This window comes from Eutrigla gurnardus, assembly GCF_963514095.1.
Source record: "Eutrigla gurnardus genome assembly, chromosome: 4".
Lineage (NCBI taxonomy): Eukaryota > Metazoa > Chordata > Actinopteri > Perciformes > Triglidae > Eutrigla > Eutrigla gurnardus.
Genome location: NC_139918.1, coordinates 31,823,853 through 31,840,158, shown reverse-complemented (window position 1 = coordinate 31,840,158; position 16,306 = coordinate 31,823,853). Strand labels below are relative to the sequence as shown.

Below are 16,306 nucleotides of genomic sequence, written 5' to 3'. Positions count from 1 at the left end.
AACTGTGAGTAAATGTGTTTGAAATGTTACAAAACGGTAGCATTCCAGCATGGTAATCCTGGACAGGCAGGGTGAGTCATCATGTCATATGACAGGTCATGTCATATGGGATGGCTGGTAGAGGAAAGTATTCCTATGTGACCAACTGGCTGCTAGTGTGAGGATTCAGGAATATATTTGACTTTTCAGAAACATCCGTCATAATTACATCTTGGATGTTGACATGAACGCTTTTACAATAACTCACACGAGCACACAATTTTGCAAACACATAGAACATAGAGAAATATTTTGTAATCTCTTTGACATCTGAAACAGTCGTTTGACCAAATAATAAATAAATAACAGCCTCTGCACAGCCACACAGGTGTTTCCGGTCAATCACGTTGATTAGATTCTTCTAGGGTTCGGTTGGAGTGACGTCACACTCTTGAACCTGGTGGGGCGGGACGAACGCTTATTGGTTTGTTGGCCCACGACCACCTGAGCCCGCACAGAGGTCTAATCATCCGGAATGATTGAAATCACCTGCGTGGCTGCCGGAGACTACATTAGATAGGTGAGACGCTCGATGTCACTCTGGTCGGCAGATCAGAAGCTAGCAGCTAGCCGCTAGCCGCGTCGCGTCGCGTCGCTTAGCTTTAGCTTTAGCTTTAGCTTGGGGCCTAGCAGGGCCAACGGCTAGTTATGCTCTGTCAGAAGATAACACGCATTTCATGTTCACCCTACGCTTTGTTTGTTGTGTGACGTGTTGGTTAGAGAGGAGTTTGTAGTGTGTTTGTGTTACTTTTGGACAAAGTTGCCTTGCGCTCCCTGTTTCCCCCGTTTCCGGTCGCTGTGCTAGGCTAAGCTAACAGTCTGCTGGCTCTAGCTATTTAAATACGTGACCGTGTTATCAACACCCGCATATAATTTCTGGCAAGACAATTAGCGCATTTCCCCAAATGTAGAGCTTTTGCTTTTGAGGTCAAGTCAGGAGTTTGTTTTACGAGCTTTGGCCCACATAAGACCGCTTCAGTGGCTTCGATGAATGGAGACCGCTAGAGACCGCTACGAGCGTCGTAGGACTCGCATATGTACGATGTTCACATGTGGTCATTTGTTTTCCATAGCTCAAGTAGTGCAGAGAAGAGGAAGTGGGGGATGAATTGTTCCGTCCATCACATGAATGCTTGCATGACTCTGACCTGCAGTATTTCCTTCTTGAGGAGGATCGATACAGCCTGGTAGTTTTACACCAATAACATGATTACTGTGGCAGATAGCTGTCTCCTCTCAGCCTCACATCGTAATGATCCACAGGGTCAATGCGACCTTGAACTGCTCCAAACACCTTCTGAGCACATAACATACTTGTTATCTGAACATGTGGATTGCCTGACAAGCTGTGTGAAGTTAACTCCAGCCAAAAATCACAATGTGTGCAGATTATAAAAACATTTCAGATTTTCCTGAATTGTTTCACGTTACATTTTCTTAATTACACCAGAACAACCTGATAAAATGGCTCCTTTCTTCATGTGGATTGCAGAACACGGTGGTTACATCTGACAAAATGTTTAAACCAAAACTATAATTATTGTGTAAAGTACAAATGTTGACACAAACACCAGCTGCTCAGAGTTCACGGTTACAGGTCAGCACAGGGCTTTAAGCTGCAGACGGGGGAGTGAATGGACACAACATCTGCCAACAAGGACAATTGTACCTTCCTTGTATTTCAAAATGGTAATAACCTAATAATCATGGTGGTGTGTTTTTATTGTTCAGCATTCATATAGTTATGTGAAAGTGAACCATAGTATAAACAGAGTGTTACATACAATGACTGTACAAGACCCAGTGAAATCATATAATACAACAATAACACCCAACAATCATGCAACAACCTTTTACAGTTAATCTTCAGACCGTCACTGTCTATGACAAAATGCATAAACATTTACTCTACAGTATAAGCAAAACAATAAAAGGATAAATCATTCATTGTGCCTTCTTTGTCAGGAGTCAAAGTTAGAACTAAAAATGTAACAACCATCCCCATTTTTTGATCATCTGAACACCAAAATATCTTGTATCAGATCAGGCTATAAATACAGGTCAAGCAAAAATCACCTTCCACATCACCCTAATCACACAGCTCAGTCTGTTTCCTCCTCTGAACTGGAAGATGTGAGGTCACGCTGTCAGAGAGCTTATCTAGAGATTATTGGAAGTCTGAGTTTGTGTCCCGCAGCCAAGCCCAACTCTATTGTCTCAAATATTTGCTGCATTTTTCTGTTATTGTGTTTGGCAAGTAGTGCGATCATCTTTTACAACACAGTCATCAGCCAGTCAGAGCCAGTTGGCCTCTGACTCAGCCAGCCAGTCAAAGGCCAACTGATTAACACATCACACTTGTGTTATAGCTTATTTATATATATATATATATATATATATATATATATATATATATATATATATATATATATATATATATATATATATATATATATATATATATATATATATATATATATATATATATATATATATATAATAATCATCTTAAAATTTGAATGTAATGTTTGGTAACATTTTGTAAATCTTTTTTTTGGCCGACAATCATTCCTTGATCTCTATCTGTGCAGGCTGAGCAGGTTATATGGCAGCTGTCTCTGCATAACTGTTACACTACGTGCAAGTGCTTCTAGGTGTGTGTGTGTGTGTGTGTGTGTGTGTGTGTGTGTGTGTGTGTGTGTGTGTGTGTCAAAAGGTCAGGCAGGTAGGACCACCCAGAGGCTGTTGCTGTAGGGAGCAGAAACTGCAGAATGTGATGACTTTCCACCTGCCTTCATTGATTGGTTTAGCTTAGTGAAAATCCCTCCCCCTCACAGCTGATTGGTCAACTCAACAATAACAAGCCAATCCTAAAAGTATTCTGCCTTCGTGTCCTGTTTCTGACCTGCCTCCTACTAACTCCAGGGTTACTTCCAGTGAGCAACAGCAAAGAATCGCTCACAAGATGAGTTTGTAGAGCTGATAGAGCTAAACTCATTAAGTAGTCTTTCACTGCACGTGTGAAAGTGTGTGAGTGTGTACATGTGTATGAGCTGGAAGTATTTATTTTGCATCATGGATGGGAAATGCAGGAAATTATCACTGGACAGCTCTATGTAAGTAGGATTAGTTTTTATAATATTGTACTATTAGTTTCTTATTGTCTTTCCATGTTCCTTTCAATGCTTCATGATGTTGAGAATATCTTTTATTTTCATCACATTTTACATATTATCTTTTACAACTGACAAAGAGTGTACATACCTTACCTTCAAGCTCAAGCTTCTTGTTGTGTTTGTAGCTGCTGGTTTTCAGAAGTGAAACCATGCAGACTAACCACACGTCTAACAAGCTGACAATTAGCCCAAGCTGAGTCAATGCGGCTGGTGTTTAGTTTGGAACGAGTCTAATGTTTGCTTTCACAGAGCAAAACATGTATATTCTCCTCATTTACCTGTGTACTCCTCAGCTACCTGTGTTGTTGACTCTGTGTTGATGCTACGCATGTAAGATATTTTCTGTGTCTGCGTTCATTTCTGTGGAACATCAGACTTATCTGGTGTAAATGAAAAGTTTACCAGCAGCATGCAGGAGCAGTTTGTTTCATCCCTCTGTGAACATCCAACGCATTCACCCATGTTCCCACCGAGAGAAATGCATTTCTCTTTTAGCGTGGCTTCTTCACTTTATGGTCTATATCTGTCCCACCTGTGTGAGACACAGAAAAGATGGCCTGACTTTTATATGCTCCCTTGGGACAGCTGTCTGGACAGCATCGGAGTCATTGACAGAAGAAAAGGCAGCCGCTGGTTTTGGAGTAAGAAATCCAGAGAATGCCAGAGTCTGGACGATGCCCGACTGAAGATGCAGGAGCTAAATCAGAGCCTTGCCTTAAATATGTCCCCCAGGTACACTCTGCTTCCAACACTACAATGAGATTAAGGGGGTATCCAGACAAAGTTCAGACATGTTATCTCATGTCCTCAGGGAGAAGACCATTGCAGAGGAGAACATTGAGCGACCAGATGGGCGCATCCACAGGAATGTAGGTCCGCTTCGCACCATCCGGCTACGTCCTGCTCTCTACAACACACCTTTTATCGTTGCAGCACAGGGATAATTAATGTTTCTACAATCTATATTTACACATTATGCATCAGACTTGACCTAGCATTGTGTTTGGCCACAACTGTCAGCGGTTTTCACAGAAACACGACTGTACACTAACTTCCTTCTCTGCACCAAACTGCAGACAGACACAGTTATTCCCCTCAGGTGATGTATTTTAAACTCTGTTGTTTCCGTACAGAGCTTCCTGAAGCACAACAAAACCTTCCACAAGCTGTTCCAGGAGATTCCTGAGGGGGAGAACCTGACACACAGTGAGTTGTGCAGTGAGAGTCTGTTACTTACACCTCGATATTGATATTGATTATGGAAATCGCATCACGTTGTGACCTTTTTTCATTTTGTCCCTGTTGTTTGATGAAGTGCTTTCTCTTACGGTGTTTGCCAAGTGGTGCACAGTGACTGAGGAGCTTCCTCACAACCTCAGTGTGTGTGTGTGTGTGTGTGTGTGTGTGTGTGTGTGTGTGTGTGTGTGTGTGTGTGTGTGTGTGTGTGTGTGTGTGTGTGTGTGTGTGTCTTGCAGCGTTCACCTGTGCCTTACAGAAGGAGGTTCTGTATCACGGAAAACTCTTTGTCTCTAAGACCCATTTGAGTTTCCACTCGTCAGTGCTGCTCAAAGAGACAAAGGTAACATACTGTGACACGTGTTTAAGATAATAACCCTCTATCGTCCCACGGAGGGGAAATGGACAGGTGAAGCAGGCGTCACCTGGAGGGACACATAAGTGAAATGAAATCAGTTTACACTGAAACATCATAACAGTGGTGGCACTACTTTGGTTTTCTCACATTTCATACTTTTAAACATCCCACATGCATGAACATCGACTATCTTTGGATTTGGTATTTTTAACCCTAAAACCAAGGACTTCACAGAGAGAAATGATTGAAGAGAATACAATAACAAGCCGGTTCTTTAACGTGGTCATCCATGTTTCAGGTCACATTGGGAACAAGTGAAATATGACTGTAATGTCGGCTTTGAGGCTGTGAAGGCTTCAAGGATGATATTCTGTCCATTGCAGGTGGTGATTCCTGCGTCCAGCATCCAGGAGGTGAAGAAACATAACTCAGCTTTATCCATGTTGTCTGTTCATACTGCTGATGGAGAAAAGGTCAGAGTGCACACATAGACCTTTTATTATTTTTAAGTTACAGTCTCTCTGATTTATTTAAATACAATCTTTCAGATTATTACTTTAAGGTTGACTTTATATTTCAGATACAGATGTACAGTATAAGTGTGCAGTTAAAATATTGCAGAAGAAGCGAATGAGAACTGAATTAACTATTTTCAGTGATGCGTTAAAAGCTCTTGGGGCTTCTGACTCAGTAAAACATCACACATCTGGGGGGGTTGTGTTCATAAAAGCTCCTGTAAACGGACTGTAACATACTTGTTGTTTTGCTCCTTAACCACAGAACTCAAAACAGATAATTAATGACATATTTAGCGGTTTGTACAATGGCTCATTTAGGAACAGGTTGAGACTATAAATGATGTGGTTTGTGGCATTAGCCAATGTTATATCTCTATTAAATGAAACATAAAATGTAGTAGCAGTAGTGCTTTTATTAATCAGGTTTATAGACTAATTATTAATAATCAGCTTGACTCAGGTGTGTCCAGTGTTTTAGTGGTGCTAATTAATATTAACTCTAACATCCAGCGTACACATAGTTTGTCTCCGTGATGAACCTTTTTGTTCTTTTTCTCTTTCTAGTTCACGTTCGTGTCTTTGAGGAACCGTGAGATGTGTTATAAACTCCTCCACATTGTCTTCTCACATTTACAGGTTGGTGCTCCACTAATTTGCACGAACATGAACGCATCATTTTGAAACTCGTTCTGAAACTGGTGTTTGTCTGAAACAGGGGAAGAGTGGCAACCCCAGCCCTCCTCTGTCCTCTGCAGAGAATGAAGCTGATCATGACGTGGTACGTTTGCTGCTCATCTAAGACTTTTAGAAACTGTGAATTTCAGGGACTCGAGGTTATAGTTGAGCAGACACGAGTGTGTGCTGCACAGTGACAGAGACACTGACCTGCAGCATCCGTGTCTTTGTCTGCAGCTCTCCAGTTATTCCAGTTTGGAGGACAGTGTGGATCGTGATCTGAGCAGACAGAACAGCATTACTCTCGACGACAGCTTTCCTCTGATGTCCAGTGAAGGTGAGAAACGGGGAGATTATGTTGTTTGGCTCCTTTATGTAGCAGCGTTTTTAAATTAAAAAAAACATCTATTCAAGATAATTCAATTGAAAATGTTCTTTACTGAATATAATAATGTATATTTGTGCCTTTCTAGCTCCTACAAAACACAGTTCCACTCGTCAAAACAGCTTAACGGGCGAAGACGACAGCAGTGTGTGTAAGAGCTCACAGTTAGACATGTAATATCTACTCCCGGTACCCATAAGGCATAAAGGAAAGTATCATTGAACAATAACCAGTTTCCCTCAACCAGCTGTATCGTGGATTTGGAGGATCGCTGAGATGGTCGCACCGCTCTTCTTCCTCAGAGAAATCAGGAATCTCGGCCTTCTCTTCTACGTCTACATGATGCTGTGAGTATTATTATCATTTCACACAGCTAACCACATTTACTCAAGTTCTGTACTTAAAGGAGTCATCACCTGGTTTTATACGTATCCAGCCCCCCTTGGATCGCTTTGGATCAATTCGTAAAACTTATTAGAAAAAAAAAAAAAAAATTTAATCAAACATTGAGCTTGTTCTGACCCTTTTTCGTACCGCGATTTTATCACGCGAGATTACGCGCGAGGTTTTGACTGGTCCGGATGTGCATTGTATAATATGTAATGAGGCGCGCGTTGATTCGCCGCAGGAAGGACAGAGCCGGGGGGGCTTGCCTGCATGCAGACTCCAAAACATAAACAGCCCCCTGTCATGGCGCACACACTAAATGACGAACCTTACGGAATTCAGGCATTTATGTACGAACCAGAGTCGGAACCCGTACCGGAGAGTGAAGAGCCAGAGACGGTTGAAGAGACACGTTTACAGCAGGACGTCAGGTAGCGGACGGGGGGGGGTTGGGTGGTGAAAGAGGGGTGGGCTTATGCAAGTAGCCTCCACGGTGACGTCACCGTAGGCGCAGAATCAAAATCTCGTGCTTTAGGAATGCACACCCTTGTGTGCTATTCCTGTTCGGAAAAAGAGCAGAAGCGAAAAAACGGCGCCACTTTCAAACTCCAGCCTTTCAGGCAAGTTTCAACTGAGGTCAAACACAGATATGCATGTTTTAACAAGAGAAATTGCGATTTCCTGGTGATGACTCCTTTAAGAACCATTTGGGCTTTTTTATAATATAACACCATAGGGTGTATTTAGCTGATAAGATTTCTCTACATTTACCTGATTTAAACTTTGAATACTGGGCTTTTAATTGTGAAGGAGGAATTTAATGTTGATTTGCATGTTTTACTGAAGTAAAGAAACACTGTGGATCTCTCTGCTTGGTACAGCAGGGGTTTTTACTCCAATATTGCTGTACGTGTAAATGTAATGTGTTAATGGAGAGAGATTGGAAGATGACTGCCTGGGAAGGAGACTTTCAAAGTTTCCTGTTGTTGAATTCTGTGCAGCTCTGTACACATTAGTGCAGCTACGTGGGCAGAGGCACATTTTGGTATGTCGAATTTCTGGGTTGGCTAGAAACTCAAGGAAAGAAAACAATTTAATCCTCAAGATGTGGTTCTAGAAACGTTATCACGCATTGTTCACTCACGCTATACACTGATACAATTTACTGATATCCTATTGTTAGGACTTTTACAGTATGTACCCATCTCAGATCAGCTTGTGAGTTATTTTCCACACAAAGAGAAATGAGTGAGTGTAAAATCTCAGGCATGCTCGTCCTTACATGCTGTGTGTTTGTAGGCTGGCGCTGCTCCTGCTGGTGTCTGGGTACATCGGGCTGAAGATCATAGAACTGGAGGAGCAGCTGATTGAGTTGTCTTTACAACAGAGAGAGTGAGTAGACGCACAGACAAAGAAAAGGGAAGCGTGTCAAGCAAAAGTCCTGAGTGAGATGGCTCAAACCGGTTTTAGGGACTTTTAAAACCATTACTTTCAGATCAGATTAGACATGAACGTCATCGGTCGTGAGAGCAACGTGGGCGAGAGATAAGTGATTACATCGTGGGAAGTATGTGCTGAAGTATGTTCACTCACGCCACATTTCATAGGGAAATACTGTAAAGTGATGAAAATTTGATGAGACTTTTAAGTATTTTTCACTGATAATACCTTTTTCCTTTTGCTTTAGTAACATTTTGATGTATGTTCATTTTGTGGTGCATCTTTTATTTGATTAAAGGATTAATGCTTTCACCTGTCGCTTCCTTTTCAGCTACCAACAAACGTAGCCAGTGGCAGGGGACTGTGGCGAACAAATCCTTCCAGGGCTCCAGTCTATGAAGATCCTGCTGTATATTGATCCCGTCTAGACAGGCTCCCAGAAGCATCTGAGCAGTGAGACTCGGCCCATTTTACACAGAGCATCTCTCAGTTAAATTTACAATATTGTGCACTAACAAGTTCACTCGCAGTAGAGATTGATCTCCCATGTTAGTGCCTTGTCTAGGGAGGATTCAGGTGAGCAATAAGATGCTTTTGGGACGTCTGAACCAGACCACGCGTGGTGAACTACACGGATGACTGACGGCGCTGGCAGAGAAGCACCACAACGATATTTCTGTTGGGAGTCATTCTCTGCTGGCAGATCAAACATTGCAGTGAGGATCTTGTGCACTGAGCCATACGGAGGCAACCTGCTGAAGCCATGTTTATTTCCTGTCCGGTGAACAGCTGAGCTCAGCGAGATTGCTGGAGTCTTGGATCATTTTTTTTTGGGGGGGGGGGGGGGGGGGGGTCAACACATCCTGCAACACTGAGAAACCACACAGATGCAGTGAAATAAGCACTTAATTGTTGATTTGTTTGAAGCAATTTCTATGTCATGAAATAAGAGTTCACATTTAGTTTGTAAACTGATGGAATCTAGTGACATGAACAAGACCAGTAATGTTAATTATCAGCCAGCAGAGGGCAGTCACTACTACTAAAACTTCACCTGCACTTTAAAATGTCTATTTCTTCAAACTAGAAAAGATTTGCTGCTGCTCTTTTATGAAATTAACAAGGTTGATAGATAATTTGTGATGTCCAGTATTCATATGCAATCTCCATGACTTTAAACAATATGCTGACCAAATATTCTGTTTGTGTCAAAATAACTACGGCGATACAAGTATAACATGTCCACTGTACTATTGTGTGAATTAAAAAAAATACACAGGTGATGTTTGAATCTGATCATCAAACAAACCCTGTACTATATTATAGTCTTTGTATGATTTTATAAAAACTCATCGTCACAGTCCAACAGATCTCCATTCTTATTAACGTATTAACGTAATGTACAAATAAAAAGGTTGTTTTAAAAACGAGTCATTGTTACATTTTTGTACATAAGTGATATTTTTTTTTATTTTTGTTGTCCATAAAAAGGTCAAGATTCAGTCCCATGAATTAATTTCATTACATCATATTCTCAGTTCAAAAAAGCAACATAAAATTACAAATCATAATACAAAGAATAGAATAGATAAGTACAGTAACCATATAAACAGCCCACTAATAAAGTCTAGACCCCACCCACCCAGCCTCCCACCTAACACTGCCCCGCCCAAACTCTAGCACAGAACTCATAACAATACATCAGTTAGTATCGGCAATAAAAAAAATTCAAACCAATGTCCCGTTTCTTTTAAAAAGCGCTTCAATGTTCCAATGCCATGAGTTCAGCTTTACCCTCACATAGAATACATAATAGAGATAATGTTCCACCCCGTCACTTGCTCTGCAAAACACAATAGACATGCATACAGTTTTCACTGTTCACCCCCCCCCCCCCCCTCCCCCCCATCAATACACATTCAGGGCCAGAGGATACAATATACATCAACTAAAGTGGTGCATCGATAAAACGGCAAGTCTCCACCCAGTTTCTTGACCCCCATGAATGAAAGGTGGATCCAGTGGTTTCCCTGATAACATGACCTGTCCAGGAACAAACTGAGGCGTACTTCATCTTTCTTTTTGCCCAGATCCCTGGTCCAACATGGTAACAGATGTCCATTATTTAAATATCAGACGCACAAAGCCCAGGATGAGAAGGGTGAGATTCCCTGTTTGAGGTGCTGACGGGAAGCGAGCGCTGTTCACTAAGACCCACTTGTACTCCCACAATGGAGTAATCAGACCAGTGCTAGTTCCCTTAAAAAACACAGCTACTATCACTGAAAGAGATGGTTCTTCTCTGCAGCAAACACCTTGTGTAGATCTGAAATGTGGTGCTAGCCTACAACCATAAGACCTGGTTCTTGTACTTTTCCCAGGTCTACATACAGGGCCCATCACTAGTTGACCAAACGTGACGCAAGCGTCCTTAATCCTGGCCTGTAAAAGACAATAATAATGAAGACACACAAAACGTACATTTTATACCCTTATTACACTTTGGATGCTTTGTACAATAGTGCTGAACTTAAGACCTGCTTTTGTCATGCTTGATCTGATATATATATAAATGTGTAAATGTACTGTATACTACAGTACATGTATTGTGTGTGTGTGTGTGTGTGTGTGTGTGTGATCATGTGCAACGGTGTGAGTTTGTGTGTGGTGGAACCTGCACCACACCAACAGTGAGAGGCTCAAACATGGCTTGTGTCAGACATGAAGCATGCCGCCACCCATAAGAGAGCTCCTGTACATTTCGGGCCACAGAGGTTAACCAGAGCTGTAGTAGGCATGACGTCCCGTCCCGTTTGCCATGACATCCACACACGTGGTTCTGAAACAAATGATCCATGGCCCCACACTACCACAAACACGTTTAGATTAATTACATCGAGACAAGAATGTTAGAAAACAAATGTGCATATGAACAGGAGGCTGATGAGCTCTACCGCAGCGGAAACAAACTGCCGTACGACTGCAAGTTCATCAGCGTCACACAAAAGACAATGTGGTGAGACACAACATTATTCTGAGCAACAACGGATATAATTCTCATTAGTTTGGTCAACTCAGCAGCTACTTTGTCTCCTTACACCTTTAGAGCCTCTAAATCCAGCCAGGACATCGATCTCCCCTAAAGGCCATGTTCACCTGAAAAGACTACAAATTATTAAGCTGCTCTTCTCGCTTCTCCATTTAGGAAATACGCTTATTTTCTTTCCTGCTGAGACAAGATTGATTCCACCCTCGGAATACGAGGCTGCAGCCAGCTGCTGGTTAGCTTAGCTTAGCACAAAGACTGTAAAAGGGAGGGGGCGGACAGCTAACCTAGCTCTGCACAAAGGTAACAGGATCCACCTGCCAGCACCTCTAGGATTCACAAATAAACATGCTGGATCTGGTTTCCATACAAACCCTGAAGTGCAAAAACAACATGTTGTCCATGAATGAGAGGTTTGGTGCCAGAATACTTCTCGTCTGTCACTTCAGAGAGCCTCAGCATGGGAGTGGTACAAGCATTCTCATCCAACTCTCAGCAAGAAAGTGAAAAAAGAGCATTTCCCTTTAAATCGGACTTAATGCTGCTGCTACCAAGTCAGTGCACTCTGCCCAACCTTTAACAGCCACAAACGTGCTACAGCCTTCTGTGTACAGCCAAACAATCTAATGTGACACGACAACTACCAAGTTAACCCGCACGTCCAGAGCTTGTTCCATTAATGTCAAAACAATGTCCACATAAACAGAGATATCCTCGGAGTGGCTCTCAAAGCTCGGCTTCCATTTCAACCGCGCCGCCATTCTTTATCGGAAACATGTAGGACTGGTTGGGCAAAAGCAACACAGGGAAATACTAAATAATTCCATGTAAGCAATGCTGTGGACAGGTAAAGGCTAAAGCTACAGCACATAAAGTGGAAGCCTTTCAGTGTTAAAATGATGGAGCGTATGAGACACCCAACAGCCATTCAAGCCATGCCAGTATTCCAGACTAGTCCTTATGTATCCACCCTAGCAGACACCAGGGGAAGGAGATGGACCCCCGAACCACACAGAGAAAGTAGGTTAGTGTTAGCTGGACAACAACTTGGGAAATGCCCTGGCAGTCGGATGGATGTCCATTAACAGATAAACAGGGAGTGGAGGAGGAGGGGGGAGGGGCACATGCTTGACCATTGATGTCCACCGGAGAGAGAACCGGTCAAGCCGTGGAGGTATTCTTCATACATACACACGCAAAAAAAAGACAAATTACATCAATAACGATAAGTTCCACAAGCCTCCTCCACTTGCAGCTGTCCAAGTCATCAGGATGTCCTTCATGTCAGCACAGCCTCTCACACACCCAAACATGTGCACGCATGTCCATGGAGATATGAATTATACACTCAACACTTACACACTCACTAACACGCTTAAAAACACATCTGTGTGCCTTTCTGGAGGAAAGCACATTGTTGTCACGTCTTAACTCGTGTTAGTGACACGTTTCAAACATTCATACACTTCCCCACGTTAAAAAACGGATTTGTGAAGTTGCTTGACATGGCTCTCGTTTAAAGCGTTTCACCACCGATATATTAAAAACCCTCCTCTCCCTTCGACCAGGACATTATTGGAACATACAGTACGTTGTGTTGAAAACTAACGTGAAAGGTGTGCTGCTTCAAAGACACACAGATGTGTAAAAAAAGACAAAAAAACAAATCACACGTTTTTTTTTAGGTGAATTTCTCACACATACTTTGCAAACATGCTCACATTCTCACACACATATGCACGCACTCACACACGCACACACACACACACACACACACACACACACAGTCTCATTCATATGACCGCGGAGAAGCTGTTGTTCGTTTTTTAGGCATGCGTTGCAGCCAGGTCCTGGTTGATGAAGCGCCGTAGCCTCTCCAGGTACTGACTGTAAAGCTCAATATCGTTGTGCCCCGCCCCCTCCACCCAGAGGGGCTCCACGGCCTTGGGACAGCGCTCGAACAGGGCGAGGCCATGAGAGAAGTCGATCACCTCGTCCTCTGTACCGTGGATGATGAGCACCGGAGATGGGATCTTTGACACTTTCTCTATGCTGGAAGACAAATGATGGCGGTTATTAAGGCACTAAACAGGCAATTTTTAAAAACAGGATACAGGATCATTTTGTCAGTATTGACCAAACGCCTAAACATCGAATGCTTATTCGATACTAAAAAAATACATATAAAAATGTTTTTATTGTGGTTAACACAAAACCCCTTACTTAGGGAAGGCATCAAAGCAGTATGTTTTCTTGGTGTCGGGGAAAGCCACTCTCATGCCAGACGTGAGCGGAGAGTGGAGGACCACGGCAGCACACTCGAACCGTGATGCCAAGTCTACTGTGGGAACTGTGCCGATGCTCTGTCCGTACAGGATGATATTCTCAGGGCTGATGCCATACCTGAGACAACAAACACAGCTTTCAACACAGACTATCAAAATAAGACTTGTGTGTGCATTTCCATATGCAGAGTCCAAGTGTGTTTCATGTTAATACATTATCATAAGCAAAGAGCATGATGACCTAAAAACAGAACCTGAGATGTGATAATAATTACCAGCCATGTTTGACACCAATAACTCATCTTACCTCACCTGTTTGAATACTGTCTTAAGAAGTTAAGTTTTAATTCTTCGGTGGCCTGGAAGTTCCTTTATGTTGCCACCTGAGACTGTTAAGTCTGACATCAGGCTCATTAACCATGCTGGCGGCAGATAAAGATGAATATTTTCCAGATGTCTGGACGCTGACGCTTTAAGCAGAGCACAACAGCCATCATCAGTCTGTTATAGATACAGAGCCATGGTTCGTTTTCATTGGACAGGGGGCTGATGGTCAGACAGAGGGTGCCACGGCCTGAACGGACAAAGTTTCTATATAACCGACACAACCAAACGTGATGGCACCTACTGATTTATGATAAGATAATCCTTAATTAGTCCCACGGTGGGGAAATGTACAGTTTGATTTATCTACCAAAGAAACGTTAAGAGGCATTTGGAGTTCGTTGGCTGTTCATTTGGGATGCTGTGGAGATGCTAACGGACAGTTTCTCACTGCTTACCGGGAGCGCAGGGCGTGCCAGGCAGCATCAATGTCAGCATATAGGTTCTTCTCAGAGGGCTTGCCGGTGCTAACACCATAGCCTGAGTAATCGTAGGAAAAGATGTTGCAGTTGATGCGTGTGCCTAGGCCGATGTAGAAGCTGCTCATCTGGCCCAGGTCTACTGCATTGCCATGGGAAAACAACACTGTAAACCTGAGAGACAAAAAGGAGGAAGAAGAAAGTCCAAGGAAGTTACGCGGCTGGCTAAGCGGGGACATTGTTGGCCTGGAGAGCCCAAGTTGATGGAGAAAGCATGATATAATTGTATGATTGAGAAAATGATGTCCATATTTGATTCCAACAAAAGAAAGGCAACATGCCCTATTTAAAGTACACACAAATCACAGATACACACTTGTGATTTACGTGCCTTCAGTCTCAAGGTGTTGGAGGGTGGCGTGTCTCTTACCTGGCATTGGGGGCGCAGCGAATGTACATGCAGCCCACCCTGTTCCCTCGGCTAGATCTGGTCAGGAATACATCAGTCACATCCAGCTCTCTCTGTGTATACTGGAACTCTGCTCTCTCTGTAAGATGCAGCTTCCACCTGCCCTCAGTCCCACCGCCGCCGCCACTAGCACCACTAGCACCTCCTGTAGCTGCACCAGCACCACCTCCAGCTGCAGCACCACCTCCCCCACCTCCAGCACCACCTCCACCTCCTCCTCTGTCACCTCCACTACCAGTGCTCAGCCGGGAACGCAGTCCTGGCGCTCCAAGAGAAGGCTGAGCAGCCCCAGAACTAGACCCAGGGGCAGCTCCAGCTCCAGAACCTGGATCTGGGTCAGGGAGAAGGGCGTAGGTGGGCTCTGGAGGGAGGAAAGCAAGTTTGGCTGCAATGCGGCTGGGGCAAGGGGGGCAGCAGAACAGGCAGCATAGCTCTCGTATGGACAGACCGTTCATCTTCTGGTAGAAAAATAAACATGGTAGACAAAGTAATTAGGTGGAAGAACGATTAAATAGCAAAAAGGCATGTAAGGAGGAAGTTTTATAGTGGAGGTGCACCACCTCACCTTAAATAAAGAGCACCTCCACTGTAGTCAGAATTTTAATGAAATACAATATCAAGTTTATTAAGCTTCTGGGAAAATTAGCAGCGGCACAACATCACACAGCAAAGGCCAAGTATTTAATTAATTAGGGAAATGTTTAAATCATTATCTAGTAACTACAGAGCATTAATTAAGATATGTGATGCACAAGCTCGGCCGGTGATTTACTGATCCAGCATATCCTATGTTTGTTTCACAGTTATTAATCAGGGGAGACGGTTGCACATTCAGGGGGAAATGATTTTCCAAGTTAGGAAAAGCAGAGAGAAACATCCACTCAGCAATTTCCTGGCATCTCCAAGAACATACCTGGATTCAGAAATCCCTGGGACTTGAACTTAACTGGCACTCAGCGGTGCCACGGTCTTCTGGTCTAGTCCCTGTGCCAGCAGGATCCTGATAAAAACAAGAAATGATAACACATCAAATGGCTCATATGCTGCACCAGCAGACTGTAGGAGACCTGCAGATGCATGACCGCTTCTTTAATGTGGCTCTTTCGAGGCTAGTATGGCTGAGTGTGACAGGTAATACATATCAAGACATTAAATCTACATTCACATACACGTACACAGACACTACAGCTGAGGAATTCAAAGACAAAAGACAGACCCGGATCCGAAATGTGGGTCTCGGTGTCAGTTGTTATTGTCACCAGATTAAAGCGTCTGTAACCAACCGACGCGTGTTCTCTGTGTGTGTGTGTGTGTGTGTGTGTGTGTGTGTGTGTGTGTGTGTACTGAGGCTGCAGGACTAAAGTGCCTCCGATGTCTCGATGTGATCATGGACCCCGGTGACGAATTAAAACACCCTCCACGGACAGACAGGGAGCGACAGCTATGCTAACGGTAGCTACACGGTAACAACGGTATTAACCTCTAACGT

General features: G+C 43.2%; 2 protein-coding genes across 3 annotated transcripts in view; one reads left to right on the top strand and one right to left on the bottom strand.

Annotated features, from left to right (window-relative positions):
• Positions 1 to 2,936: 2,936 nt before the first annotated feature.
• LOC311012746 (uncharacterized protein) lies at positions 2,937 to 9,641 on the top strand. The gene is made up of 13 exons (XM_084008371.1): positions 2,937 to 3,155; positions 3,801 to 3,947; positions 4,027 to 4,084; positions 4,349 to 4,421; positions 4,691 to 4,794; positions 5,193 to 5,282; positions 5,892 to 5,963; positions 6,043 to 6,105; positions 6,240 to 6,339; positions 6,476 to 6,538; positions 6,635 to 6,734; positions 8,074 to 8,166; positions 8,546 to 9,641. Exons 1-13 carry the CDS (start codon positions 3,082 to 3,084, stop codon positions 8,559 to 8,561), a joined length of 1,053 nt encoding a protein of 350 aa, XP_083864497.1. The 5' UTR covers positions 2,937 to 3,081; the 3' UTR covers positions 8,562 to 9,641.
• LOC311012747 (alpha/beta hydrolase domain-containing protein 17A-like) overlaps positions 9,059 to 16,306 on the bottom strand; it is a 7,664-nt gene continuing 416 nt past the window's right edge. Inside the window, exons 2-6 of one of the 2 annotated variants that reach the window (XM_084008373.1) lie at positions 15,727 to 15,817; positions 14,779 to 15,275; positions 14,328 to 14,522; positions 13,484 to 13,663; positions 9,059 to 13,312 (exon numbers count right to left, since the gene is read on the bottom strand). In XM_084008373.1, coding sequence (XP_083864499.1) covers positions 13,087 to 13,312; positions 13,484 to 13,663; positions 14,328 to 14,522; positions 14,779 to 15,272 — 1,095 coding nt within the window. In that variant the 5' untranslated portion in view covers positions 15,273 to 15,275; positions 15,727 to 15,817 and the 3' untranslated portion in view covers positions 9,059 to 13,086. The remainder of the gene's footprint in view (positions 13,313 to 13,483; positions 13,664 to 14,327; positions 14,523 to 14,778; positions 15,276 to 15,726; positions 15,818 to 16,306) is intronic. The other variant, XM_084008372.1, reaches the window with a different exon arrangement.